Source organism: Capricornis sumatraensis, chromosome 7 (genome assembly GCF_032405125.1).
Source record: "Capricornis sumatraensis isolate serow.1 chromosome 7, serow.2, whole genome shotgun sequence".
NCBI classification, from domain to species: domain Eukaryota; kingdom Metazoa; phylum Chordata; class Mammalia; order Artiodactyla; family Bovidae; genus Capricornis; species Capricornis sumatraensis.
The window spans coordinates 94,197,785-94,224,623 of record NC_091075.1 but is presented as its reverse complement, the minus strand read 5'-3'; the positions used below and the strand labels follow the sequence as shown (position 1 = coordinate 94,224,623).

The window sequence follows — 26,839 nt, the reverse complement described above, 5'->3', positions numbered from 1 at the left end:
GATAATAAGTCTTGGTTGTTGCCTTGGCAGGAGGCAGGGGTCTACTGGGGAAGAGAGACACTAAAACGTAGGCATGTAGGCAGGTAGTTGCTCAGCTGTGTCCAACTCTTTATAACCCCATGGATGGTAGCCTGCCAGGCTCCGCTGTGTATGGAATTCTCCAGGCAAGAATACTGGAGTGGGTTGCTATTCCCTTCTCCAGAGGATCTTCCCAATCCAGGGACTGAACCCAGGACCCCCACACTGCAGGCAGATTGTTTACTGTCTGAGCCAGACCAGGGAAGCCCAAAACAGACCATTAGCTTTCAGTAAAATCAGGATAGGAACAGGGGTGATCTCATAGGGTTGTGGCAAGAGTTAAGTGAGTTTATACACATAAAGTCCTTAAAATGGTGCTGAATATGCAATAACTATTATTATTATAAGAGAGGCATATACTAGGGCTGGTGGTGTGGCTCCCTTGACTGGGCAACCACTGAGCCGAATCTTGAGGGGAATTTAAGCTAGCCAGGATAAGCAAAGACCTGCCTGAACATCTTCCTGTTTCCTTGTGTAATGGGTTGAATAGTGGCTGCCCAAAATTTATGTCCAAATCTCTGGAGCCTGTGAATGTCACTTTATTTGTAAAAAGGTAAGGATTTGCAAATGCAAGTACATTCAGGTTCTTATGATCAGATCATCCTGGATTATCTGAGTGGGCCCTAAATCCTAAATCCAAATCTTGTAAGAGATAGAATAGGAGAGGCACAGAGAAGAAAGACCAGGTGAAGATGGAACCAGAGATGGGAGTGAGGTGGCCACAGGCCAAGGAGTGCAGGCAGTTACCAACTGTGGTGCTGCAGGAGACTCTTGAGAGTCCCTTGGACAGCAAGGAGATCAAACTGGTCAATCCTAAAGGAAATCAGCCCTGAATATTCATTGGAAGGACCGATGCTGAAGATGAAGCTCCAATACTTTGGCCACCTAATATGAAGAGCTGACTCATTAGAAAAGACTCTGATGCTGGGAAAGATTGAAAGCAAGGGGAGAAAGCAGTGACAGAAGATGAGATGATTGGGTGGCATCATCAATTCAATGGACATGAGTTTGAGCAAATTTTTGGAGATGGTGAAGGACAGGGAAGGCTGGTATGCTGGAGTACATGGGGTCTCAGAGTCCGACACAACTGAGCAACTGAACAGCAACAACCAGGAGCTGGAAGAGGGAAAGGAGGATTCTCTCCTAGAGTCTCCTGAGGGAGGGTGGCCCTGCCAACACCTCGATTTCCAATGTCTCAGCCCCTGAGCCATGACAGAATAAATCTGTTAATTCATGACACCCACACCCCAGTTTGTGATAATGCATTCTAGGAGCCCCAGGAAATGAATAGATCTTGCTATTCTGAGTCCTCTCCACAACTAATTCTTTGTCAGTGGTGAACACAGTCCTACCTCTCACAGAACCCACGTTCTTGTTGAGGGGACCACATGGAAATGAACAAATACAGAAGTTATTGTTAATAGCAGAGTGTTAGGTGCTGTGCAAGTTAAGTGCCAGAACTGTGTATCCAATTGTCCACTTGCCATCTCTACTTAAATGTCTAATAGGCATCTCAAACCTCACTTTCCCCAAACAGAAGTGCCTGGAAGTGGAAGCTGATTTATCCACATGGTCAGGAAAGCCCTCTGGGAGGAGGTGACATCTGTAGGAATGATGAGGGTGAGCTAAGACGGTGACCAAAGGCGAGTGGTTCAGAGCAAGGTGCTCGGGTCTTGTTTTGTTTTAGGAAGGAAAGCAGCCCTTGGGGATGAAGAGAGGAAGAGGATGAAGACACAAGGGAGAGGGGCAACAGAAGCAGTAAAGGTCCCACGGAGGCAGGGGGGATGTGGGGCTCAGGTGAGAGAGCAGATCAGGGGTCAGGGTCTTTGAAGGGAAACAGTAAGAAGAGAGCAGGGGCTAAACGATGCTGGCTCTACTCAAACTTTCAGGGTCTGAAGCCTGGCTTTGCCTCTTACTGGTGACGAAATAGTAGGAAATTACATTATTTGGATCTTAAAGCCCTCCACTAAAAAATAAGGATACTACTAGCTCCTACCTCATAGAAATCTGTTGGGAGAAATAAATATATTCAGAGGTGTGAAGTATTTGGCTCCATGTCTGGCACAGAGCATGCAATCAATGTCATTATTACTACTGAGATCATGAGAAGAAACACCAATTTAGAGTGAGAATGTGAGCACTGGAAAGAACTTCAGAATTATCTGTTCTAATTTCCCCATAAAGAAATGGAGGCCCCAAAAGTTTGTACATTGGCCAGTTTAGAGATAGTTACATGGGGCTTCCCTGGTGGTCTGGTGGTTAAGACTCTGCTTCCAGTGTAGAGGCTATGGGTTTGATGCCTGGTTGGGGATCTAAGATCCCATTTGCTGCGTGTGGCTATACATAAATACATAAAATTTAAAAATTAAGGCAGAGTCAAGACTACAGTAGCTACTTGGAAGTCTGTGCCTTTTCTAGCTGAGCATCACAGACAGATTTGGGAATCTTAAGAATGCGGGTGGTAAGTGAGTCTGGGAAAATAGACAACATCCTTCAGGTAGAACCCAGAGAACAAGCAAAGAACATGGAAAGAAGAGTTAACAAGGGAGAGTCAGAGTTGGGTCTGGGAGGTAAGAGAAGAACCAGGAAAGAGTAAAGATTGTAGAAGCCGAGACAGAGATTTCAAAGGGAGAAAATAGTCAACGGGGTCAAGTACTCCAGAGAGTTGAGGAAAGATTATGCCTCTGGTACAAAATGCTAGGTTTGATGTCAACTTGATGTGAGCACCAGTTCCACAAGACACTGAGCTCTGAAACTTGATTTTCCTATACACAGAAAATCAGAATATACATGGAAAATCTGTTGACTCCTTTAACAAACTTTTAGCCTGTATCTTGTAAAGTTGGCAATGGAGGGAGACTTTCCAATCAGGGAGGGTTCAGTGGACCTTCCTCCAGACCCTGAAATTAATGTCATTCTTGGGGTGTCCCACCCTAAGGTAAATTACAGCCACAAGAGCAGACTGGCCTTAGCAGGACAAACCAAGATTTTACAGTTCCTCTCATTGCCTTTGTATGGCTGAGATGCGTCAAATATTTAAGCAAGATCTCTAATGCTGGGCTAGTTATAGATCTCTTCTCTTCTCTTTCTAGGCCCCCTCTGTGTGTGTGTGTGTGTGTGTGTGTGTGTGTGTGTGTGTTAGTTGTTCCATCGTGTCCAACTCTTTGTGACCCCCATGGACTGTAGCCCACCAGGCTCCTCTGTCCATGGGAGTCTCCAGGCAAAAATACTGGAGTGGGTTGCCATTCCCTTCTGGGATCTTCCCGATCCAGGGACTGAACCCAGGTCGCTTGCTTTGCAGATAGGTTCATTACCATCTGAGCCACCTGAGAAAGCCCAGGCTTCCTCCATAGAAAAATTCAAATAATCCCATAACTTTCAAACGCCATTTCAATGCCCAAGACTCTTAAATTTATATCTCCAGCTCTGACTCCATCCTTGAATAACTGCCTATTCTAGATCATTCCTTAGGTGGCTAATGTTCATCCCAAACTTAACCTTTCCAAAAGGGAATGCTTGACTTCCTGTCCCCAAATCAGATCTTACCCTGATAGTTCCAATCTTGGTGAATTTATATTCAACCCACCAGCACATTCTCCAGATCTCAGTCCTTCTCTACATCCAATACCTTGCCATTCCAAGCTACCACCATCTCTTGCCTGGCCCTCTGCAACTGTCTCCTAATTTTGTTTCTACTTTGCATCCCCGATAATCTACCCTTAACACACCAGCCAGATGTTTTGTTATACATAAATCACATGCAGCTCTCTTGATTATAAACCCCCAATAGTCTCCCATCACACTTAAACTAAAACCCAAAACCCACTAAGCCTTGCAAGACTCAGATCCTGCTCATGGCTAAGACTTCTCATCTCACACTTTCCTCTCTCACTGTGCTCTAGCTTAGCTTCTGGTTTTCTCTCTGTTCCTCAAATACACCATTTGTTGTTGTTCAGTTGCTTGGTCGTGTCCAGCTCTTTGAGACACCATGGACTGAAGCACACCAGGCTTTCCTGTCCTTTACCTTCTCCTGGAACTTGCTCAAACCCATGTTCATCGAGTCGGTGATGCCATCCAACCCTCTCATCCTTTGTTGTCCCCTTCTCCTCCTGCCCCAACCCCTCCCAGCATCAGGGTCTTTTCCAATGTGTCAACTGTTTGCATGAGGTGGCCAAAGTATTGGAGTTTCAGCTTTAGCATCAGTCCTTCCAATGAACACCCGGGACTGATCTCCTTTAGGATGAACTAGTTGGATCTCTTTGCAGTCCAAGGGACTCTCAAGAGTCTTCTCCAACACCACAGTTCAAAAGCATCAATTCTTTGGTGCTCAGCCTTCTTTATGGTCCAACTCTCACATTCATACATGACTACTAGAAAAACCATAGCTTTGACTATACAGACCTTTGTTGGCAAAGTAACGTCTCTTTTTTAATACGCTGTCTAGGTTTATCATAGCTTTTCTTCCAAGGAGCAAGTGTCTTTTAATTTGAAACATATATATAATTTTTAATTTGTCAGTTATACCTCAGTAAAGCTGGGGGAATATAATGAATGCTTGATGGGACTTTCTGTTGGTCCAGTGGTTAAGGATCTGCCTTCAGTGCAGGGGATGTGGGTTTGATCCCTGGTCTGGGAACTAAGATCCCACATGCCACAGAACAACTGAGCCTGAGCACTCTGGAGCCTTTTCACCACAACTAGGGAATCTGTATGCTGCAACAAAAGATCCCGCATGATGCAACAAAGATCCCTACACAGTCAAATAGATAAATATTTTTAAAAATAGTGTATGCTTGGACAACTCTCCCCAACTAAAAAAAAAGTTTCTTTCCTTGTTAGGAATATACTTGATAATAAAGCATAAACAATTATAAACACATTTTTTTTTCTTTTTTGATAAGAATTTTGTGAAGTAAGACAGAGAACAGACTTGCGGTTGCTAGGGGGACAGTGGGGAAGGAATGGATGGGGAATTTGGGATTAGCAGATGCAAACTATTATATATCGGCTGGATAAACAACAAGGTCTTATTTTACAGCACAGGAAACTATATATTCAATATCCTGTGATAAACCATAATGGAAAAGAATATGAAAATATATATATATGTATATAACTGAGTCACTTGCCTGTAAAGCAGAAATTAACACATTATAAATCAACTATACTTCAATAAAATAAATTTAAAAGAAGAGCTTTGTGAGATAAATGTATCAGAATTCTTGTGCTCATATGACAAAAATTTGTAGCAGTTCTACAACCAACCAGCATTTTTGTGTATGAAGTGATATGCTTTAAGCATCAGAACTATCAATCATAAAGAGTAAATAAGAAAAGAAAATGAATTATCTTTTCATTCTGAAAATTCTGATTAAATGATCAAGTGAAGTGAAGTGAAGTGAAGTCGCTCAGTCGTGTCCAACTCTTTGTGACCACATGGTCGGTAGCCTACCAGGCTCCTCTGTCCATGGGATTTTCCAGGCAATATCCTGGAGTGGATTGCCACTCCAGGAAATTGCCATTTCCTTCTCCAGGGGATCTTCCCAACCCAGGGATCAAACCCGGGTCTCCTGCACTGTAGACAGACGCTTTACCGTCTGCGCCACCAGGGAAGTCCAAATGATCAAGAGTGTATACTAAATAGAAAAAGTTGTCATAGAAGTTTATTGGGCAATTAATTGATAAACACATCATGCTAATTCATATGGAATTCATGGCATTTTGCTAGCTTTCTATAATATCACATTCAGTTCTTGTTTGATTCTTAAAATCTTTTGGTCACACCCAGCAGCATGTGGGATCTTAGGCCTCTGATTAGAGATCGAACCCACATCCCCTGCTTTGGAAGTAAACTCTTAACCACTGGGCCATTCGGGAAGTCCCACATCACACTCATTTCTGACATAACATTAGTTAGTCCTTCTGTCTGAAATGCTTTCCCATCCTGCTCCCCTCTCCTCCACCTTCACCTGACTGTCTCCTCATCACTGAGGTCTCCATTGATTGATACCTTCAAAGAGAGACCTTCCTCACCCATCCTGGCCAGAATCGCTCTCCAGTCAATATCTTATCATTTGGCTCTTGTACCTGATCACTGACATTTTCTTATTTATTTTTATGTTTATTTTCTGTCTTTTCCCTACTGGATCTAGGTTTCCTAAAAGAGAATCTGTCTGTTTGGTTTATCATTGCATTCCACCTCCAGAAAAGTGCATATATGGTAGGCCCTTGATAAATATTGATGAATAAATTAATGACTAAAGGCTCAGGACAGGAGAAGGGAAATAAATGCAGTGAGCCCCATATCATTAGATCATCTGACTTGTAAATTAGTGCCCTTGACCTCAGCTTGCAGTCCAGCATAAAAATGGTTTCCCCTGGCTATGTCAGAGCACCCTGGGGGCGTACCCAGGCTTCTGCAAGTCCAAATCTGAGAGAGACAGAGGAGAAGGAGGAGAAAGGGTGGGGACGGTGGGGAGGAGAAGAGAGAGGAGAAGCAGAAGGGGAGGGGGAGAAGGAGGAGAGAGAGAAAGAGGAAGGGTGGGCTAGCACCCTGGGTGTCTCTCCTGCCTTTTGTGGTGCAACTTTAGCTCCAGCTTTACCTGGGGAGCTGTCTGCTTACCTGGAGGGTTGACACTGGGCAGCTCCACCCTCTTGGGTGGAGATTTCCACTCTACAGCCACAGTAGAAGTTTGGACAGAAGGCAAAGAACAAGCCCATCAGTACACATCCTACACAACATACATATATATTAATAGCAAGGAGAGCTACTTCCTGCAAGACAATGATCTCTGTCCTACACACTTCCCATACTTGTTCTGAGGATCAAATAAAGGAGAATAAGCCGGAATGTGACACGTATTCGTGAGTCACTATACTACACTGTTAGCTGAGCGATTGCTCCTGGCAAAATGCCATTTGTGTTACTCATACCGTAGTACTAAAGATTTACGTAAGTGATTCCGTGGTATCCTCTCACTCCTAGATGACTTCACTATCCTCATTCAACACCCCAAGTCACAGTTCTGTGATGGATCTCCTCCAAAGCCTCTCATTTCCACTACATATGGTCAGGCTCTTAATCTTGTCATCACGTCTAAATCATTTTATTTTTGAAAGCCTTAAACCTCAAGACCTAAGAATATTTGATGTCCTACTTACAGTAACCTAAACTTATAGCTCTATATACGCTTACTGCCTTGTACCTAATTTTCAACCCCACCAAGACGTCCTCAAATACCTCCTCCCCGTCTCTTAGCCCCCTAATTAATGCAATAGCCATTTTTCTTCTTTCTGTTCTCAGTGGAGGAGTGGCTCAATATCCTCCCCCAGAGAATCTCTCCATCTGGACTCTGGACTCCAGCCCCACCCCCACACCCTGTTTCATCAATTATTTACCCTCTCCTCTAGGTCTTTCAACTTATCCTTTCTTGGCTTTTTTCCCTCAGCACATAGACACGATCATATCTCTTCTAACAACTACCAAAAAGATCTTAGATTACATGATCTGATAGTCTCCATATCTAGAATTCTCTTTCTCCTCCTTTTTTCAGGGTCAAATCTTTCTCCCCTCTAATCACTCCACACCGCTCCATAACCTGAGGTCTGTCCTCGCCATTCTCCTGAAACTGCTCCAGACCTGGCCTCAGTGACCTAACATGCTACGGTCACATTTCACCTTTTATCTAACTTGGCATCAACTCTAGAAGGCTGCTCCCCCTTCTAGTTCTGTGCTTCCTTGATACCACTCAGTGGTGTTCCCCTGCCCCCTCTAACTGCTCCTTCTAAGTCTCCTAACAGGTTTATTTCCCTTTTTCACCTTCCACCCCCTTCCCTTCCCACTGCTGGCATATCTCTTTCTAAGCAGTTTTATCATCACCTGTGGCTTAAATGACTGTTTATATACACTAATGGCATACATTCTTGGAGACTCCAATCTATATGGCCAACTGCTTTAAACATTCCTGTTTTTAAGGCCTGTGGCCATTTCAAACTTAGTGTGACCCAAGCTGGATCGATCATCTTTCTTGTTTCCAAAACTGACTTTTCATTCTACATTTACTGTTTGAGTGTATGGTTAACACATCCATCTAGTGAGTTGGCCAGATACGTGAAAGGAGCCGGCTTGTTCCTCACCTCCGACTTCTCTGGCTCCAGATGCTATTGACATGGCCCCATCTCTCCAATCCATCCATTCATCTATTTCTCTGACACTGTTGAATGTAGAACTTTTGGCTCCCTTTTCTGGATTATCTCAGTCATTTCCAGACTGTTCTTCCTGCTGGCCTCCATCTCCCTCCTCCAGCCTAAAGATCTGATATTGCTTTTTTCCCCCTTTGTCATTGTTATTCAGTTATGTCTTTTTTCCTTCAGTGTCTTTTTCAAACTAAAAAGGAGTATACTCTTATTGTAAAATAGCCAATTGCTTATAAGGCTGTAAAGAAAAAGGTAAAGTAACCCTGATCCAGTCCTCAAATCTTACTCCCAAATACACTTGCATTTCTTCTACTTCAACTTTTTTCTTTTTTTTCTAAAGCTTTTATAGGTCTTTCTTTTTTTGGCACACTGTGCAGCATGTGGGATCTTAGTTCCCCAAGCAGGGATCAAATCCACGTCCCCTGCAGTGGATTCTTAACCACAGGACCACCAAGGAAGTCCCTCTTCTATTTTAAGAGGCACTTGTTTCCCCCTCATATTTTACTATCTCTGAAATCAAACTGTATCATACAGTCAGTGTTGTCTGAGATTTGATTAAATACATTATTGCTCTGCAATGTGCTATTTTTACTTACTAATATGGGTCAGGATTCCAAACCAGCACTTATCTCCAGGATGGATCTTTCTAAACATCAAATCTGGTTGGGTCACTACCCTCCCCCAAATTCTTCAAAGCTTCCCCTCCTTACCCCACCTCCACTTCCTAGGCCCCTCATCATCTGACTCTCTCCTACTTTTGCAAGTTTTGTTTCCAGCAAACCTTCACACATCCTCTTCCTCAAAGTCAAGTATATGTATTTGCAGTTAGTTCTCCAAATAGACTCTGCTGAGCCAGATCTTGGTGCTGTTGCGCCTTTGTTTCCTCTGCCTCTTCCTCACCTCTTCTACTCCAAGTTGCCTCTTATTGGAAAACTGTCCCCGACCCTCTGCAAGCTAAGCCTGAGTTCTTCCTTTACGCACTGTCTCTCAGTTTCTCCAGCATCAGATGCATGTCTTTGTTAAGTTACTTAACACACAGGTTTAAGCCTCTTTTACTTGTTGCTTCCAGTAAATCATTAGCTCTCAAGTATGTGTTCTTCTTTATATTCATTTCCAGCAGTGCCAGGGCAACACAGAGTGTTAGTTGCTCAGTTGTGTCCAGTCTGTGCGACCCCATGGACTGACCATGCCAGGCTCCTCTGTCTAAGGGATTCTCCAGGCAAGAATACTGGAGTGGGTTGCCATGCCCTTCTCCAGGGGATCTTCCTGACCCAGAGATCGAATTTGGGTCTTCTGCCTTGCAGGCAGATTTGAGCCACCAGAGAAGCCCTCTGAGCTACTAGGAAAGCCCAACATAGTGCCGCATAAATATTTCTGGAAATAATGAACTGTATATGAAGGAAGCATAAAAATGTTCCCTGAGATATGGTGGAGAGCATTCTTATAGACCATCACCTTAACCTGGGACAAGAGAGAAAAAGGAGGAGAGAAGAGGGGACTTCCCTGGTGGTCCAGTGGCCAGGACTCCATGCTCCCAACGCAGAGGGCCTGAGTTCCATCCCTGGTAAGGGGACTGGATCCCACATGCCTCAACTAAGGGTTTGCATGCCGTGACCAGGACCTGGCACAGCCAAATAAATACGTAAATATTAAAAAAAAAAAAAAAAGAAAGAAAGAAAGAAAAGAGCAGGGAGAGAAAGTCTGAACACTAAACCACCTGGGCACCCAGAAAGCTAAATAATGGGATTTTTCTTTCTTTTCCCCATTTTATACTCCACTAGACCTAGTTCCACCCTCAACCAAAGAGAATCTGATTTCAACAACCATGACTTTGATGACCCCTTCCTTTTTTTCTAGTCTAAGTGCTTCAAGTTCAGACCTCTATGTCATCACACTCTCTTGCCACAAGTACCCTATCCAGTTTCAAAAAGTACTAAAGGGGGGTTCTTTTCACTTGCCACTCTTCAGTGCCCATCTGAGTTTTCTGTTTGGCTTCCCTCCTGTCCCAGGTGTGGATACACCTGGCAGGTCCATCAAGACTCCATCAGGAAAAAAAAAAAAATGAAAAGAAACTAAAGTGTAATATAAAACCTTTATTTTAATAACTATTCTAAAGTCTTGAATATCTGGGCTTCCCTGATAGCTCAATTGGTAAAGAATCCGCCTGCCATGCAGGAGACCCCAGTTCGATTCCTGGGTAGGGAATATCCACTGGAGAGGGATAGGCTACCCCTTCCAGTATTCTGACCTGGATAATCCCCATGGACAGAGGAGCCTGGCGGGCTGCAGTCCGTGGGGTCGCAAAGAGTCGGACACAACTGAGTAACTTTCTCTTTCAAAAGCTTGATGTTAATGTAGAGACCTCAGTGGGAAACACTTACCCCCTCTTAACCCTGTTTTGGGTTCAGATTCAAGAAAATGCCAAAAATAGGCAAAAATGTTTTCCAGTTCTTTCTGACCTAAATAATTTAAAGCCAAGGGTTCCAATTCATTCATGGAAAAGTACCAGGGTATATTGGAGACTTAAACGAAGCTCAGCTAATGTGACCTTTGTGTCAGTCAGTAAAACTGGCCCACGATAACACAAGTTGACAATTGTGAGGCCAAGATACTTTCAATACCTTCCCTTAGCAAAAAGGACAGGGGCTCATGAAACAATTAAAAATAGTAGAGCAAAAGAAGAAAAAGTGGAAAAATGAAGGGAATACAAGAAGGAAGACTGGCACTGACGTGAAGGAGAAAATAGGAAATACAGCCAGCAGAGGATATAAAAAATAAGCATATTTGGGGTGAGGATAAACAGTCACAACAGAAGGAAATAAGAAGGCAGCTAAAGAAAAGAATGGGAGAGGGCGGGGTATCAGATAGGTAAGTAGATAAAACAAGAAAAGTATTTGGGCCTGTGAATAGACGAATAAAGAAACAGAAGAGGACCAGAAGGATTATTTCAGGATGAACATGTGGACAGGTAAAATGTAGAAGAAGCAACTGTTAGAAAACGTGCTGTAATTCTACTGTCTTGAGAGGCCAAGATTTTCATATTAGAGTTTGTCAAGCTCTAGTCTACAAATGGGACTTCCCTGATGGTTCACTGGTAAAGAATCTGCCAATGCAGGAAATGCAGATTCTACCCCTGGGTCAGGAAGATCCCTTGAAGGAGGAAATGGCAACCCACTCCAATATTCTTGCCTGGAGAATCCCCATGGACAGAGGAGCCTTGTGGGCTATACAGTCCATGGGTCGCAAGGAGTTGGACACGATTTAACAACCACAAAGGCACACAGGCAGTCCACAAGTGCACGTGGAATCAGGAAGTTTACAGACCCTAAGTGGAGAATGAGAGTCAAGCTGAATGCTGAAAACAACCTGGTCGAATCCAACCACAAGACGCTGGTTCCAGCCATGTGAAAGCCACTGCTTTCACATTCTGAATGCCTGGAGGAAATGTGACATTTGGAGGGAACCAACTTCACCACTTAAGCCAACACAAAAGAGACTGTACAAATCTCTTCTGTTCCTAAATTTTGAAGTAAATAAGAGCAAGGGCACCAGATAACTTAACTGTCCATTTCAGCTACTAGGGAATTCACACATCAAATGTGATTTTTTCAGCAGCTTAGAGTGAGACTCAGTTCAGTTCAGTTGCTCAGTCGTGTCAGACTCTTTGCGACCCCATGAATCACAGCACACCAGGCCTCCCTGTCCATCACCAAATTCATGTCCATCGAGTCGGTGATGCCATCCAGCCATCTCATCCTCTGTCGGCCCCTTCCCCTCCTGCCCCCAATCCCTCCCAGCATCAGGGTCTTTTCCAATGAGTCAACTCTTCGCATAAGGTGGCCAAAGTATTGGGAGTTTCAGCTTCAGCATCAGTCCTTCCAAAGACTACTAGGAGGAAAAAGGCCTTCTTCCTGTAACCAACCTGTAACCTTCAGAGTGAGTTCTCTTTTCAGTGCAGACTTGGGCTTATTCGGACCCCTAGGAGCAAGCGTCCGGAGGAGTCGCCCCAGGGTTTATCCCGAGATCAGACGGGCTTGCTTTGGATGCGAAATTTGTCCTCCACCCCACCCCCCGCACCTCGATGCTGCCTCCCGGTATCTGAAATTATTAGCCTACAGCGTTAAAGTAAGGTGTGTTTGGAGAGACCGCAAGACGCTCGTTAATTTGCACCTTTTTCTCTACCCAGCGACATCAGCCCGGACTTACGCTAAGAAAGGAGCGGACGAGAACAGCTCTCCTATTGTTTTCGTTTCCTACATGGCCGAAACCCAGAGGAGCGGCGGGTCGCCTACCTGCCTTCCCTGCCCGGGCGCTTTCTTCCCGGTTCGGACCCGCCTGACTCATCTGGGATGGGTGGCAGGGGTGGGGGAGACTTCACAGGGCGGAGGGACGGGAGGAGGCGGGCCAGGCCCTTCCCCCGAGCCGGGGAGGAGGCGTTGCCAGGGCGCAGGTGAAGCCGGCTGCGGCCGATCCCGGGAACTTTCGCCGCGGGGACTCGCGGCGCGCGGCGCGCAGGGCCCGCCCAGGGAGCCGCCCTCTCCCACCTGGGCTCCGCGCGGGGCCTGTGGCCGGGGGGAGCCCGCCACCCTGTCGGCACGTTCTGGGTCTGCCCGCAGGCCGCGGCTGATGGAGGCGGGTGGCGCCACTCTGGGCGCAGGTGACACACTCCAGGCCGGGGTTTCCGCCGGCGCGGGAGAGCGCGGGGAGGGCGAGACGCAGACACCTCGGGGCCGGGGGACGACGGGGCCGCGATGGCCCGGGAGCTGAGCCAGGAGGCGCTCCTGGACTTTCTGTGCCAGGCCGGGGGCCGGGTGACCAACGCCGCCTTGCTGAGCCACTTCAAGAGCTTCCTCCGCGACCCCGACGCGCCCCCGGGCCAGCAGCAGCGCCGCCGCGAGCTTTTCAAGGGTTTTGTCAACTCGGTCGCCGCAGTGCGCCAGGACCCCGACGGCACCAAGTACGTGGTGCTCAAGAGGAGGTACCGGGACCTTGTAGGGGAGGAGGAGGGGCTGCGGCGACCCCGCGACCCGCCCGCGGCCGCCGCCCCTGCAGGGGGAGCTGCGCCCGGCTCCCCGCTCCCCGCGCGCCGGGGGGAACACCCGCCGCAACCGCAGCCGGGGAGGCGGATCCGGCGTGAGGAGGCGCCAGCAGGTGCCGCAGCCCCGGTCGCGGACGCAGGTTGCAATGGACTCCCCGCGGGCGGCGCCCGGGAGGCGGCGCGGGGAGGCGGCAGGCCGAGGGGCCGCTCCGGACATAGGTCGCCGGTGCCCGCGGCCGCGGTGGCGGCGGCTGCTCAGGACCGAGCCAGGTGCGCGGCGGCAGAGACGCAGGGCCGCTGCTGCTGGGAATGCCTCCAGAACGGCCTGGGGGGGCTCCCGGACCCGGCCACCGCCAGCGCCAGCGCCGCGGAGAAGCCGGCCCAGGACGACCGCGGGGCTCTCAGGCCGCAGCGGGAAGATGCGCCCGCGGAGCCCCCGCCAGGGCCTGCCGCGCCCCGCTCGCCTCCTGCCACCGTCGAGGCTGCTGCACCGCCCGCTGTCTTGTCCAGTCCCAGTCCCGCAGGAGATCCGCCCGCGCCGGTGACCCCGGGCTCCGTGCACTACTCCACTCTGCAGCAGCAGCAGCAGCGCACTCGCGAGTGGGTAGCCAGACACCCTCAGGTACCCGAGACCCGGGACCACGGCCCAGTCCGAGCCTGGTCGGTGCTGCCAGACGACTTCCCTCGGCTGCCCTCGGAGCAGGGCTCCTGGGTCCAGGAATCTGAGTCAGCGTCCGCGGAACCCCCTCCTTCTCAGTCTCTCGTCGTTCCCACTGTTTCGGAAGTCTGGCCCGGGGATTCTCCGCTGGCAGTCTTTCGCAGCATTCGTTGTCAGCTGTCCCTCCAGGATTTGGAGGACTTCGTGGAACAGGAGAGCCATGGCAGTGAGGAGAGCAGCAGCGGCCCCAAAGAGTCCCCTGGAGGTTCCGAAGACGGGCAGCGTCTGGCCCTGGGAGCCCCACATGGGAGAAGGCTCAGGAATCCAGCTGGGGCCCCTTCTCCAAAGGAGGCCAGGCCCACCAGGAGCCCCCAGGGCTTCAGGAATGTAGGAGATGCTCACACCTCTCAGCCGGTCTCCACAGGAGCTGATGGTCCTGCAGGCGACTCCCAACCTTTATCCTGGTCAGCTCCCAAACTAAGGAGATCCCTAAGGAGGAGCTCCAGAGCGGGGAGAGCCAAATTGTCCTCCTCTGATGAAGAGTGCCTTCAGGAGGATTTGCTGAAAAGGAGCCGGCGCCCACCCCGGCCCAGGAAACCCTCCAGAGTGGGAGCCATGTCCAGCCCAAGGGTGGATGCTGCATTGACAGTAGGACATGCAGACATTAAGGCTGCTGCTGCCGCTGAGCAGGATCGTCCACACAGCTGGTGGGCCCCTGGAGGGGACAGGCCCGTGGCCTTGGTCCCCCACAGATCTTCCGAGCACAAGTCATCCCTTGTCCCCCTCGATGCCAGGGAGCATGAATGGATCGTGAAGCTGGCCAGTGGCTCTTGGATTCGGGTGTTGAGTTTGTTCTGGGAGGACCCCCAGCTGGCTTTGCACAAAGACTTCTTGACCGGGTACACTGCCTTGCACTGGATAGCCAAACACGGTGCTCTCAGGGCCCTTCAGGACTTGGTCTCAAGTGCACAGAAAGCAGGGATTGCTCTTGATGTAAATGTGAAGTCCAGCTGTGGGTACACCCCGCTACACCTTGCAGCCATTCACGGCCACCAGGGGATCATCAAATTGCTTGTGCAAAGGCTGGCATCTCGTGTAAACATCCGAGACAGCAGTGGGAAGAAGCCTTGGCAGTATCTGACCAGTAATACCTCTGGGGAAATATGGCAGCTACTGGAGGCCCCACGGGGCAAGCCCATTTTCCCCGCCTATTCGTTGGTTCGTAGCTCTTCCCCCACCAGGAAGGCCAAGAGCCGGGAAGTATCTCGACATGTCACCCGAAAGACTTCCTTAGCTGCACTCCTCAAAAGTCAGCACACCAAATGGAAGCTGGCCAACCAGTATGAGAAATGCCCCAATCTGAGGGAAAGAGAAGAGGACAGTGACTGAGGGGAGCCCCTCTCTCCAACATGGCCTCCACACCCCCATCCTTGAGCTATTCAGTGAGAGAATCCAGGGAGAGTGGAAAAATTGCCGAGGAGTTGGTTGAGAGGTCCAGTGAGATGGCCTGCCTGTTTACCTCCCTTTATTCTGTGTCAGCGCATCCTGGGCCTTCAAGGTCATCCAAGCTTTCTAACAGTGAATGTAGACAAGGTACCTAAACCAGGGTGTTCTTCCCCTTCCTTTGCCACCTGGGCACAGGTGGCCATGCCATTCTCCCAAGCAGCCACCCCAGGCCTTGGCTAGGGAGGGAACAGATGTCTAACAAGAAGAGAGGCAATTCAGGGAACTGACAAGCCTCAAACAAAATCCTCTCGCTGGCTAGGAGCTCTCTTGCTTCCATTCATTTGGAGAATAAATCTTGGCTGAGAGGAAAAGTACCAGGTTTGAAATCAGATGGTTCCTCTTCTTCTCTCTCTCTCTTTTTTTTTTTTTTGCATTCAAATCGGTGCAATAAAATTATTACTGGGAAGTAGAAGTTGCACTAAGAGATTCATCTACCCTATCCTCAGGTTTTCCTTTGAAGGCAACCTTTGGCGGCCAGTGTAAGAAAAGATTAATGCCTCTTTTCAGAGAAGCAGTTGGGTAAGATCCAGTTGTGACGACATTCAGGCCCTGCGTTAAGAAAAAAAAAATCAAAACGAAGGGGAACTTTCCAAATGTAAAAACTGTATGGCTCATTTGCATAGTGACTGAAACCATCTTTTATGGAAACTCCTTCTGTGACAAACGGCAGAATTAGCATTAGTAGTTTTTAGTGGGTCTGAATGGCCAATATTCATACTCATGGAAAGAGAAATGATTTTGTTCTGGGGATGCAATAAGGGTTGTGAGGTGAATGCATCCCCACCAGGAATTCTCTAAGCTGCTAAATATAATTTTATTTGCACTAAACTCGTTGCCAATTAAGATTAAATATTAGCCTTGAGTTAGTGCTGTGTCTCTAACAGGAAGTGCTCTTTTGTTTGTTTGTGATGAGGCTGATCTCTGTGGATCCATGGAATAAAATAATGACTAGTTAATAAACTGCAGTAGGACATCAAGATTTCAGAATGTCAGTTCAAAGAGAGTTGCAAGATTAAGTGTCCAAATCGAAATAGTTAATTTTTTATGGAGATATTTTTATGTGCTGTTGCAATGATGTTGTATTTTTAACGTATTTTTGTGTTTCTTCTGGCTTCCCACCCCATTAAAATATCAACAGATATTTGTAGTTTATTGTTCTTATGCTGATTACTGTTAACTTTCTACTTTACAAAATTGTGTCTCAGTGAATGTCAAATATTTTTGTTTCTTTGTTACTTTATAATTTTGCTGAAATAAATATCTTTCTGTTCTATTAGAAAACAAAAAACAGGCAGAATAAATAAATCTAAGTATTGCTTTTCTCCAAAAAGGCCTATACTCGGGATGAAACTTTAGCAAATCAAATCAAGAAAGCTACAGGCATAGATGGTAGGTGTATGGTTAGAAGAAATGAAATTTTTTAAGATAAAAGATAAACATTTATGTGAATACTCTAGTAAACCTGGTGGTCTCCAAGGGTGGAAAAAAATCACAAAAATGTCAACTTCTTTTAAAAGTCAAGGAAATGTTTTTACTTTACCATGTTGTTATCACAATGTCAATTTATTCAACAAGTATGTTTTCCTTAGTGCTTTGGGATTTATAAAGGCGAGTGGGACACGACTTCTCCCCTCTTGAACTTAAAGATCTAACAAGACTTTCTACTGATTGATTTATACCATACCTTTCTCTCAAAGTGTCTTTTAAAGTTGCATTATATTAGGTATAAGCTTTTGAAATTGAGACAAAGGAAAAAACAAAAAGATACTACCAGGAATGAGGACAAAACCACTCCAATGCAAGAAGAAATTTTTTTTTCTAAGTGTTGTAAGTACAAAATTAAGTGCTCCAGAGGATTTCTGAGGAGAGACTCCTTTGGGCTAGGAAAATCAGGGCGGGCTGCTGGAAGGCCAGGCATCTTTAGGTGAATGATCTTGGCTTTCCACAGAAACCAGCTGTGTTGGTTCTACCACATTCTTGACTGGCTGCCTCGTGTGATTTCATAGCACAGCATTGACTGATTGCTCAATGGTTAGAACACAGTCCCAGGTTCATTCTTAGGAGGATCCATCAGGTCCCTCTGTCCACTATCACACCTCTGACTCTGATCAACTTTCCAACGTGGCTAACATGTATTTGGGAAGAATGTGGGGCAGAAGAGGGTTTTGAGAGCCAAGCACAGACCTGCTGGAGTCACTCTTTTGCTCATGTCGTAAAGCACAGACTAGGAGGACTGCCCGGGCCAATCTCCTCCCAGCCTCTCCCTTCCACGCACCCCACACTGAGGCCTCGCCAAACTACCAGAGTGCGAATGCTCTTACCCTCAAAATTTCTGTCCTGGTGCTGAATTCTTTCAGCTTAGAATCCCTTTTGCTCCTTTCCTGGAGATATTGTGTGTTTCAGAGGACAGCTCAGAGGTTGATGCCTTCGTGAAGGCAAAGCTTAGGGATGTATTTGGAGGACACTTAGCTGCTCACGACTGTGCGGGGTATGTGGCATCTGCGGTGTGGCAGCCTGAGGTGGTGTGGAATAAGGAGAGGATGGAAAGGAAATTTAAGGTCAACTTGGAAAAGATCTTTTATGGTGTGTGTATGTGTGTGTGTGTGCTTAGTCGCTCAGTCGTGTCCCAGTCTGTGACCCTTTGGACTGCAGCCCACCAGACTCCTCTCTGTCTATGGAATTTTTCAGGCATGAATACTGGAGTGGGTTTCCATTTCCTCCTCCAGGGGATCTTCTCAACCCAGGGATTGAACCCAGGTCTCCTGCATTGCAGGCAGATTCTTTACTCACTGAGCCATCAGGCTTCCCCGATTTTATATGTCAAGACAAATAGTCATTTTAGAGACTTCCCTGATAGTTCAGTGGCTGAGACTCCGTGTTCCCAATGCAGGGGGCCCAGGTTAGATCCCTGGATGGGAACTAGACTCCACATGCCACAACTAAGACCTGGAGCACCCAAATAAGTAAATAATTCTTAAGAAAAAAAAAAAAAGCCTATTAAAGATAAAAAGAAAAATAGGCATTTTCCAGAAAGCCAAGGATTGTCCAATCTCCTCCAGAAAACCTTAGTGTAATACAAGTATGGAGACTTTCCTAATGTCTTAATTTGAAAGCAAATAAGTAGACATATAAATTGAAGTACTGTATAGGATATACTCAATTTTGAAGTTTCCCTTTCAGATTTTCCTTGCCTTTGATGTTAATGCTGCTTTGCTGGCAAATAGGGGGAGGCAATAAAATAATTTAAGAAATAAAAATTTATTATTAGAGGCAAACATTAGAAACGTGATAATCTTAGCTCAACCACTTGCTTTTTTGTAGATAAAGTTGTAAAGTGGTGTTTTAATTTTATATCTAATATCTACTATACTGTTATTTTCTGCTAGCAAAACTGCTTTTGGTTCAACATTTCAGGGTGTTCCACACAGCATGCCATGACTTCCAGAGGATTTTATTTTCTTAATGCATTTTTTAAAGTAACAACTTTGATCTCTATTTAATAGTTCACATACCATATAATTCGCCTATTTAAAGTATACAGTTCAGTGGTTTCAAGTATGTTCATAGAGTTGCACAACCATTACCACAATAAATTCCTGTGTATGTTTGAGAACTACTGACCCAGGGAATGAGGAGCCACTGACAGTTAATGTAGACACATAAAGACTGGGGTAAAAAAAAAAGATTCCTGTTGCTGCAGCCAGGGAGACAAATTAGAGGCAGAAATCAGTTAAGCTATTGTAGTGTCCTAGTTTCATACTGGAAATAGGATTGTTGACTCCATCAGCTGGATGAGGTGAGTGAATTTGAATGTCTAAGATGAGGAAAGAAAATTTTAGTTGGAGGGGCTGCCTTAGTTGATTAAAATCAGAAAAAATTAAGTAAGCTCCAAAAGGATCTCTCCATTTCCTCTCATCTCAATGCCCTAGTTCAGTGATTCAGTTCAGTTCAGTTCAGTTCAGTCACTCAGTCGTGTCCGACTCTTTGCGACCCCAGGAATCGCAGCACGCCAGGCCTCCCTGTCCATCACCATCTCCCAGAGTTCACTCAGACTCACGTCCATCGAGTCGGTGATGCCATCCAGCCATCTCATCCTCTGTCATCCCCTTCTCCTCCTGCCCTCAATCCCTCCCAGCATCAGAGTCTTTTCCAATGAGTCAACTCTTCGCATGAGGTGGCCAAAGTACTAGAGTTTCAGCTTTAGCATCATTCCTTCCAAAGAACACCCAGGGCTGATCTCCTTCAGAATGGACTGGTTGGATCTCCTTGCAGCAGACCTCTTCACTACTGTGAAGATGGTCTAGGTTCAAGTTGGCACTGACCTAAGAGTATGAATTCAATCTCTGTAGAGGCTGTTATAGCACAGCAGTATTAGTGTGTGTGCTTGAGTTCGCTGACATCAAACAAATAATTAAAAATGTGTGATGAAACAGTGGATTGTGTAGTATTTAGGGTCGTGGCAATGAGCTGGGGTACCTGGGTTCCTGTTCTGGCATGGACAGCCTTCAACTTCTTGGTTTTCTCATTTTTAAGATTATTTTTTTAAATTTAAAGATCAAGTGAATGAACACAAAGTCTTGAGAAAGTATCTGGTACATAGTAAATCCTCAATAAATGTTAGCTATTATTATTTTAAACACCATTCAAAATATACAGTTCACTTAAATTTTCCATCTATGCTGACGACAAATAATTCTCTAGTTGATTAAAAAGGTGCTACAAGAATAAGATTTGCTGATAAAACCAAACACTTTTCCTTGTTTCAGATACAAAAAGAGCTTTTATGTCTCATTTGAAATGAAAAAGACTTTTCAACTATCTCTCCTGTGTAACAATCATGAGCTATTATGGTATGTCATTAAACAAAATTTGGTTTTAATTGAAGTCATGTAAACTATTATTAGCACCAGTCAAATTAGCAGCTCTGGTTTAGTCTGGAATAGAAACCCAGGCAGAGGTCTGAAGGGGTAAGGCTTATGGGGAGTCAAGTATGTGTCTATGTAAAGCTACCATCACTCAGGAAATCTGAAATATCTAAATTCAACCATGCAGTAAACTTTACCAAAATTCCACTAACTTGGTCAAGATGAAGTCTCACTGATTTGAATTAAAAATTATTGACGTATTGAAATATTCTTCCTCTTTACTCTAGCACTTCTTGATTCTTAGCTCCCAAGTTGGCCTCCTCTTTTCTACTTTTAAGACTTTTTTTTTTTAAGGCATTACTGTATGTAAGTTATGCCTCAAACAAGAAAATGACAGGACAAATAAGGAGAAAGATATTTTTGAAGTTACATGTTGGCGTCAAAGCCAGAATTCTGTTTTCAGAGGGTCTGATTCTCCCATGTGTTCCATTTCTCCTTTTAAGAACGAAGTGACAATGAAAATCACTCAGTTGGGTCTGACTCTTTGCAACACTCTATACAGTCCATGAAATTCTCCAGGCCAGAATACTGCAGTGGGTAGCCTATCCCTTCTCCAGCAGATCTTCCCAATCCAGGAATCGAACCGGGGTCTCCTGCATTGCAGGTGGATTCTTTACCAACTGAGCTATGAGGGAAGAGTGAATATTCCCAAATCCAGCAGCTATTAGTAGGCATTTTAATGCCATCGCACTTTCTGAAACCATAATTGTTACTCTGACAGAACTTTATTTAAATAAAACCAATTCAGTTTATATTCTTACGCCATAAGATTTAGTGTTTTTATTTGAGATGTATCCAAGATTCTTAATAAAGGAAGGCATCTGCGTGAAGCAGCTGACCAAGTGACCGTGAAAACTCCTAATCCTGGGAGTGATCTGTGACTCTCTGAGAAAAGGATTAGTTCTCTAAACGCAGGACACAGACAGAAGTTACATTGGGTGCCACCTCACCACAACTCTATGTCCCTTATGTGTGTGTCACCTTACACGTTCTGTGGTCTCTTGGGTCCAGGTGTTTTCCTGCTAAAAGCGTCTTTAAGACCACCTGGAAAAGCAGAGTGAGAGAACAGGTGGGACTCGTATTACCTGGCAATCTCAGATCGTGGGCACAGGACTGTTTTTATTCTACCAGAATTAACGTTTACTCTTTATTGTGGTAAGCATCTGACTCGAATTCCACTTTGAAGATATTTCCTCAGGTTCAAAATTCCTTATGTCTTTATTTTCTATGAGTTAAGAAGAGAAAATCCTTATCCTTTATAAATTTAAAGCCACAGCATCCAGATACTGGCTTATAATGGGACTTGGATTTGCAGTAATGAACTGTTGGTGTTCCTTAAAAAATAAAACAAAACCACAATAGGAAGTTTACATAGACGTTGTTATATTTTGTGATGTGGCAAGGTACCACAATACTCCCATTATCTGGTAGGTATGGGAAATGGATTGCTTTGAATAATAAATTATGCTATTTCGTAAGAATTTCTCACATGTACTTCACATAATTAATAGTTTAAGAAAATTGAACTACAATTAAATACACTCAGCACTAAAACTGAACACAAACTAATTTATGGTTTCAAAAAGCCATACAAGATCCATAATGCTTTGTGATTATTACTATAAATATCAATTATCTTTGCATTTAAATACACAGAACTAAAGTCAGTTGATAAAAGGTTGGGTTTGATAAATTTTACATCTATTTTCATATTTTTAAAGAATTTTAAAATCATATAAACAATACATGTTTATTGTAAAAAAAAAATCAGATAACACAGATAAAGAGAAGAGAATAAGAAAACCAAAACTTACCCTATTTTACTACCTTAGGGTAATCACTGATGATATTTTGGTGTGTATCTTTCCAGAATTTATAACAAAAATGAAGCTATACTGTGCATAGAAATTTCCAGCCTATTTTATTGCTTAATATGTTATTATTTTTCCATTTGAATTGGGTATTATATACTGAGTGCAAGGTCAAAGTTTAGATCTTTAAATGGCTGAAAGTGGGGCAGTTCAGAATTCATCTGTAGATCAGATTTTGCTTCGGTGTCATTTCTTTTACCATATAGGACTAGATCCTAAAGGTATTAAGTTTTAAATTATTTTAAAAATCATTCTTTGCATTCATTTGACTTGAAGCAATGATTTTCTTTTGTTTTTCAGCAGATTTTTTTTTTTTCTTTTGGCCCAGTGTTCTGGGTGCATGACTTTTTAGGCAGGAGGGTCCTCCTCCAGGAAACTGGTTGCCTGCTCCTGTTCATGGCAGGAAAACAAGAAGGTACTCCTGTTACTGCCCATCTCAAACCTGTGATTGTTCTGTTTGCTTGTGGGGTAGTGGAGACGTGAGACAGGTGTGAGCCAGATATGACTAAAGAACATTTATCAATACTACGCTTGATTGTTACTTAAAGTGGGCTAGATCTACCAGTATCACTGGAATGGTTTTGTTGTTTTTTTTTTTTTTTTGATAGCTAGGGAGAATATTTTAGAATGACTTTATCATTCAACATAAGAATGGAGAAGGGAATATAGTTATACCAAAGGCTTTTTTTTTTCTGATTGTAGCCATCTTTTACTTAAAGAATTTCCTGAAGATGAAATTTGCTGCTAGTTTTTTATTTTCTATTAATAATAATAAAAAACAATTCAAACATAGTTACAAAAGATATATTCTAGGGAGTAATAAGTTCTAATCATTTTCAATCCCATCAATTACTTTTACTTTTAATTTACTTTTAACTGACTAATGCTAACTAGCATGCATATTTTATCTTTTCTTCCACTCTTTTCATTAAGAGCATACTCCATATATTAAAGCAATTTTGCTAGCTTACATTTTTAATGGCCAGGAGGTATATCACTATGTTAATATATAATAGTTTGCTTAGCTATTTCTCTACTTTTTGACATGTGGATCATTTCTCACTATAATAGTACTGATATATCTTTTTGAAAAGAATTGTGAGGTCCTTTCATTTCTTGGCTATTTTCCCAGGTGCAATTTAATAGCTTACATTTACATTTACCACTTTGAACTTCAAAGGGATTGAGTCAAATTAAAGTGACATAAGCAAGGAAGTAAAAACTAAAGAAACCTGAGTAAACTATAGACTGCAGATAATGAATCAATGTTGGTTCATTAATTGTAATAAATGTACTATACCTATGTAATATGGAAAACTATGTTGGGGGATATTTTAACTCTATATGCTATCTGCTGAATTTTCCTGTAAATCTAAAGCTGTTCTTAAAAAGCTCATTAGTCAAAAAAAAGAAAAAGTACAGAGCAAAGATGGTAAAACCTTAACATGGAATAGGAGTAAAGGGTAAATAGTTCTTTATACAGTTCTTGCAGCTTTTCTCTAAGTTTAATTTATTTCAAACCAGAAATTTAAAACTATAACTGATTATCCCTGTTTTGGAACCACATCTATCCTAGCTGCTCACCAATAATAGTTAATCTTGCAATGTAATAAGGGAGGTTGTTTTTATTAACTAAAATTGGTTCCCACCAATGGGAATCTCAAATGGCCTGTTACTAGGCAGAATCTGGGTTCTCCACAACTGGGAAGGGGACAGGTCTGGCGAAGGATAGCCAGAGGCTGAATGTCTCCTGGCCAGGTAAATAAAGGTGCAAGTGCCATCCAACAGGTATATCCCAGAAGCCATTTGAGTTTTAAAAATGTATCTTGAGCCTCTGTCCCCTCTGGTATCGGTTTTCAAAGGACCCCGAATTCCCTGTAGTCTGTTGCCCACCACCTCCTCTCTAATGATTCCCCCACCCCACCAACTTTGTAGAGGTACTGTCTGGGGCTGGAAAGAGGTGGACCTGCATGCATGGACCAGTGCTATAGCTTGTGGTTAAAAAAATATATATATATCAAGAACAGCAAAAAAGATGAGACTTTCCCTCGTGATGCAGTGGCTAAGACTCCATGCTCTCAATGCAGGGGGCTTGGGTTCCATCCTTGTCAAGGAACTAGATCCCACATACTGCAACTAAAGATCCCACATACCTCAAATAAAATTTTTAAAAAATCCCACAATTAAGACCCAGTGCAGCCAAAAACAAAACAAACCAACAACAAAGAGCAGTTAACAGATTTAACAGTTAACTGCAGTAAACAGATTTTGTTGAAGCCTTTTTGTTTTCCCTTACAAGCTCTTCTTTGTGGGTCTAACACTTGACCAATCATTGCACTTGAATTACATGTCTGCTGGAGAAGTAGAACTCCGGGCTGGCTACAAAGGCAGTGAAATTCCCTTTAGAATTAGGTGAGAGCTTCCAGCACAGATTTCCTTTTCCTTTCATCACCGACTCCAAGCAGCTGGACATGTACTTGGCAAGGGCCGGGGTTGTGATCACATGGAATATTTGGATGTCCCTCTTTCTCACCTCTAGGGCATCTCTGGGAGAGAGGAGTCCCTGCCAGACAGCCAGATTCTCACTGCACTGTCCAAGTTTTAAGATGATAAAATTACACTGAAGTGCGGATGAGATGTTATCATTGCTTATCCAAAGTCTAAGTCTAAACAGTAACTGAATAGCAAAATTTCTCAGAATTAGGAAAGAGGGTTTTAAGTAGTTCTTTAGCTTGTTTTTTTTTTTTTAATGTTAAATTTATCAAAGGAGCCAGTTTAGAAATGCTAAGTGACTGCTCACCTATTGTATTATCACAAGATGACAAGACACAAGGCATTTGTCTGAATTAAAACATAGGCATTTTCTCTATTTTTCCCTCAGTTAAGTTCAGTTCAGTAGCTCAGTCGTGTCCGACTCTTTGCAACCCCCTGGACTGCAGCACGCCAGGCCTCCCTGTCCATCACCAACTCCTGGAGCTTACTCATATTCATATCCATTGAGTCAGTGATGCCGTGCAACCATCTCATCCTCTGTTGTCCCCTTCTCCTCCTGCCTTCAATCTTTCCCAGCATCAAGGCCTTTTCCAGTGAGTTGGTTCTTCACATCAGGTGGCCAAAGTTTTGGAGTTTCAGCTTCAGCATCTGTCCTTCCATTGAATATTCAGTACTGATTTCCTTTAGGATTGACTGATTGGATCTCCTTGCAGTCCAAGGGACAGCAAACTAAGGTGAAGTGCTCTGTAAAACTTCCAATTTGGGGATGTCCCTGGTGGTCCAGTGATTAAAACTTCTTGCTTCCAATGCAGGGGATGAGGGTTGTATTGTTGATTAACCTTGATCAACTAAGATTCCACATGTTGCAGGGCAACTAAATCTGCCCACTGCAACTACTGAGACCATGCACTCCCTCCGAACCCCTTGTGCTACAGTTAGAGAGAAGGCCTCTTGGCCACAATGAAGTGTCCTGCATGACATAACAAAGATCCAGAATGCCCAGTGCTGAACGAAGACCCAATTCAGTCAAAAATAAAAAAATTAATTAATTATAAAAAAATAACCTTCCAGTTTGGGGTCGCCGATGTCCCCAAATTACAGTTTGGTGAATTTTTCAGAAATTCATCTTTCGTAGCAGAGCTCATTACAGCTGGCCACTTCTGAATTAGAAATAAGTCAAGACCTTGGAAGATGATGGAAAGCAGATTTTCTCATGTGTGGTCTATGGCTCATCTGCATCATTACATTGCTTGTTAGATAAAAATGATGGATGCCTGAACTCCACCCCAGATTTAACAAAGGCAAATCTTTGGGGCCTGGTCTGGGAAATCTCTCTCAGTCCAAAGGCTCTGGTGATTGCTATGCTCACTGAAGTTTGAAGAAAAACTTCGCTTTACATTCCTCAGGCACTGTATAATAATTAGAAGTGTGGAGAATTATAGTGGTAAAGACCCTGCCTGCTAACGCAAGAGAAAGAAGAGACAAGTTCGATCCCTGGGCTGGGAAGATATTTTAGAGGAGGCCATGGTAACCCACACCAGTACTCTTGCCTGGAGAATCCCATGGACAGAGGAGCCTGGTGGGCTACAGTCTATGGGGTATATTCTAGGTAGTAGTTTCTTATCAGATATATAAGTTCCAAATATTTTTTCCCATTCTGTTGTTATCTTTCACTTCTTAATAATATCATTTGAAACAAAAATGTTTTACGTTTAGACAAAGTGCAAATTCTTTGGTTGCTAAACTTTTAATATTGTATTTAAGAAACCATTGCTAGGAATTCTCTGGCAGTCCAATGATTAGGACTCCACACTTCCATTTCTGGGGACGTAGGTTCAATCCCTTGTCAGGGAATTAAGGTCCCACAAGCCGCATGGCACGGCCAGGAAAAAAAAGAAGCCATTGCTCATGAAGGTTTACGTCTATGTTTTCTTCTAAGAGGTTTATAGTTTAGATCTTACATTTAGGTCTTCGACTGATATTGAGTTAACTTTTGTATATGACGTGATGGTGAATTTTATGTGTCAACTCAACTGGGCTAAGGGATGCCTAGATGGCTGGTACAACCTATCTG

At 44.2% G+C, this 26,839-nt stretch overlaps 1 protein-coding gene across 1 annotated transcript; it reads left to right on the top strand.

Moving 5' to 3' along the window:
* The first annotated feature begins 13,025 nt into the window (after positions 1–13,025).
* On the top strand, positions 13,026–16,658 carry SOWAHB (sosondowah ankyrin repeat domain family member B). The gene has a single exon (XM_068975454.1). It carries the CDS (start codon positions 13,026–13,028, stop codon positions 15,357–15,359), a length of 2,334 nt encoding a protein of 777 aa, XP_068831555.1. The 3' UTR covers positions 15,360–16,658.
* Positions 16,659–26,839: the final 10,181 nt, after the last annotated feature.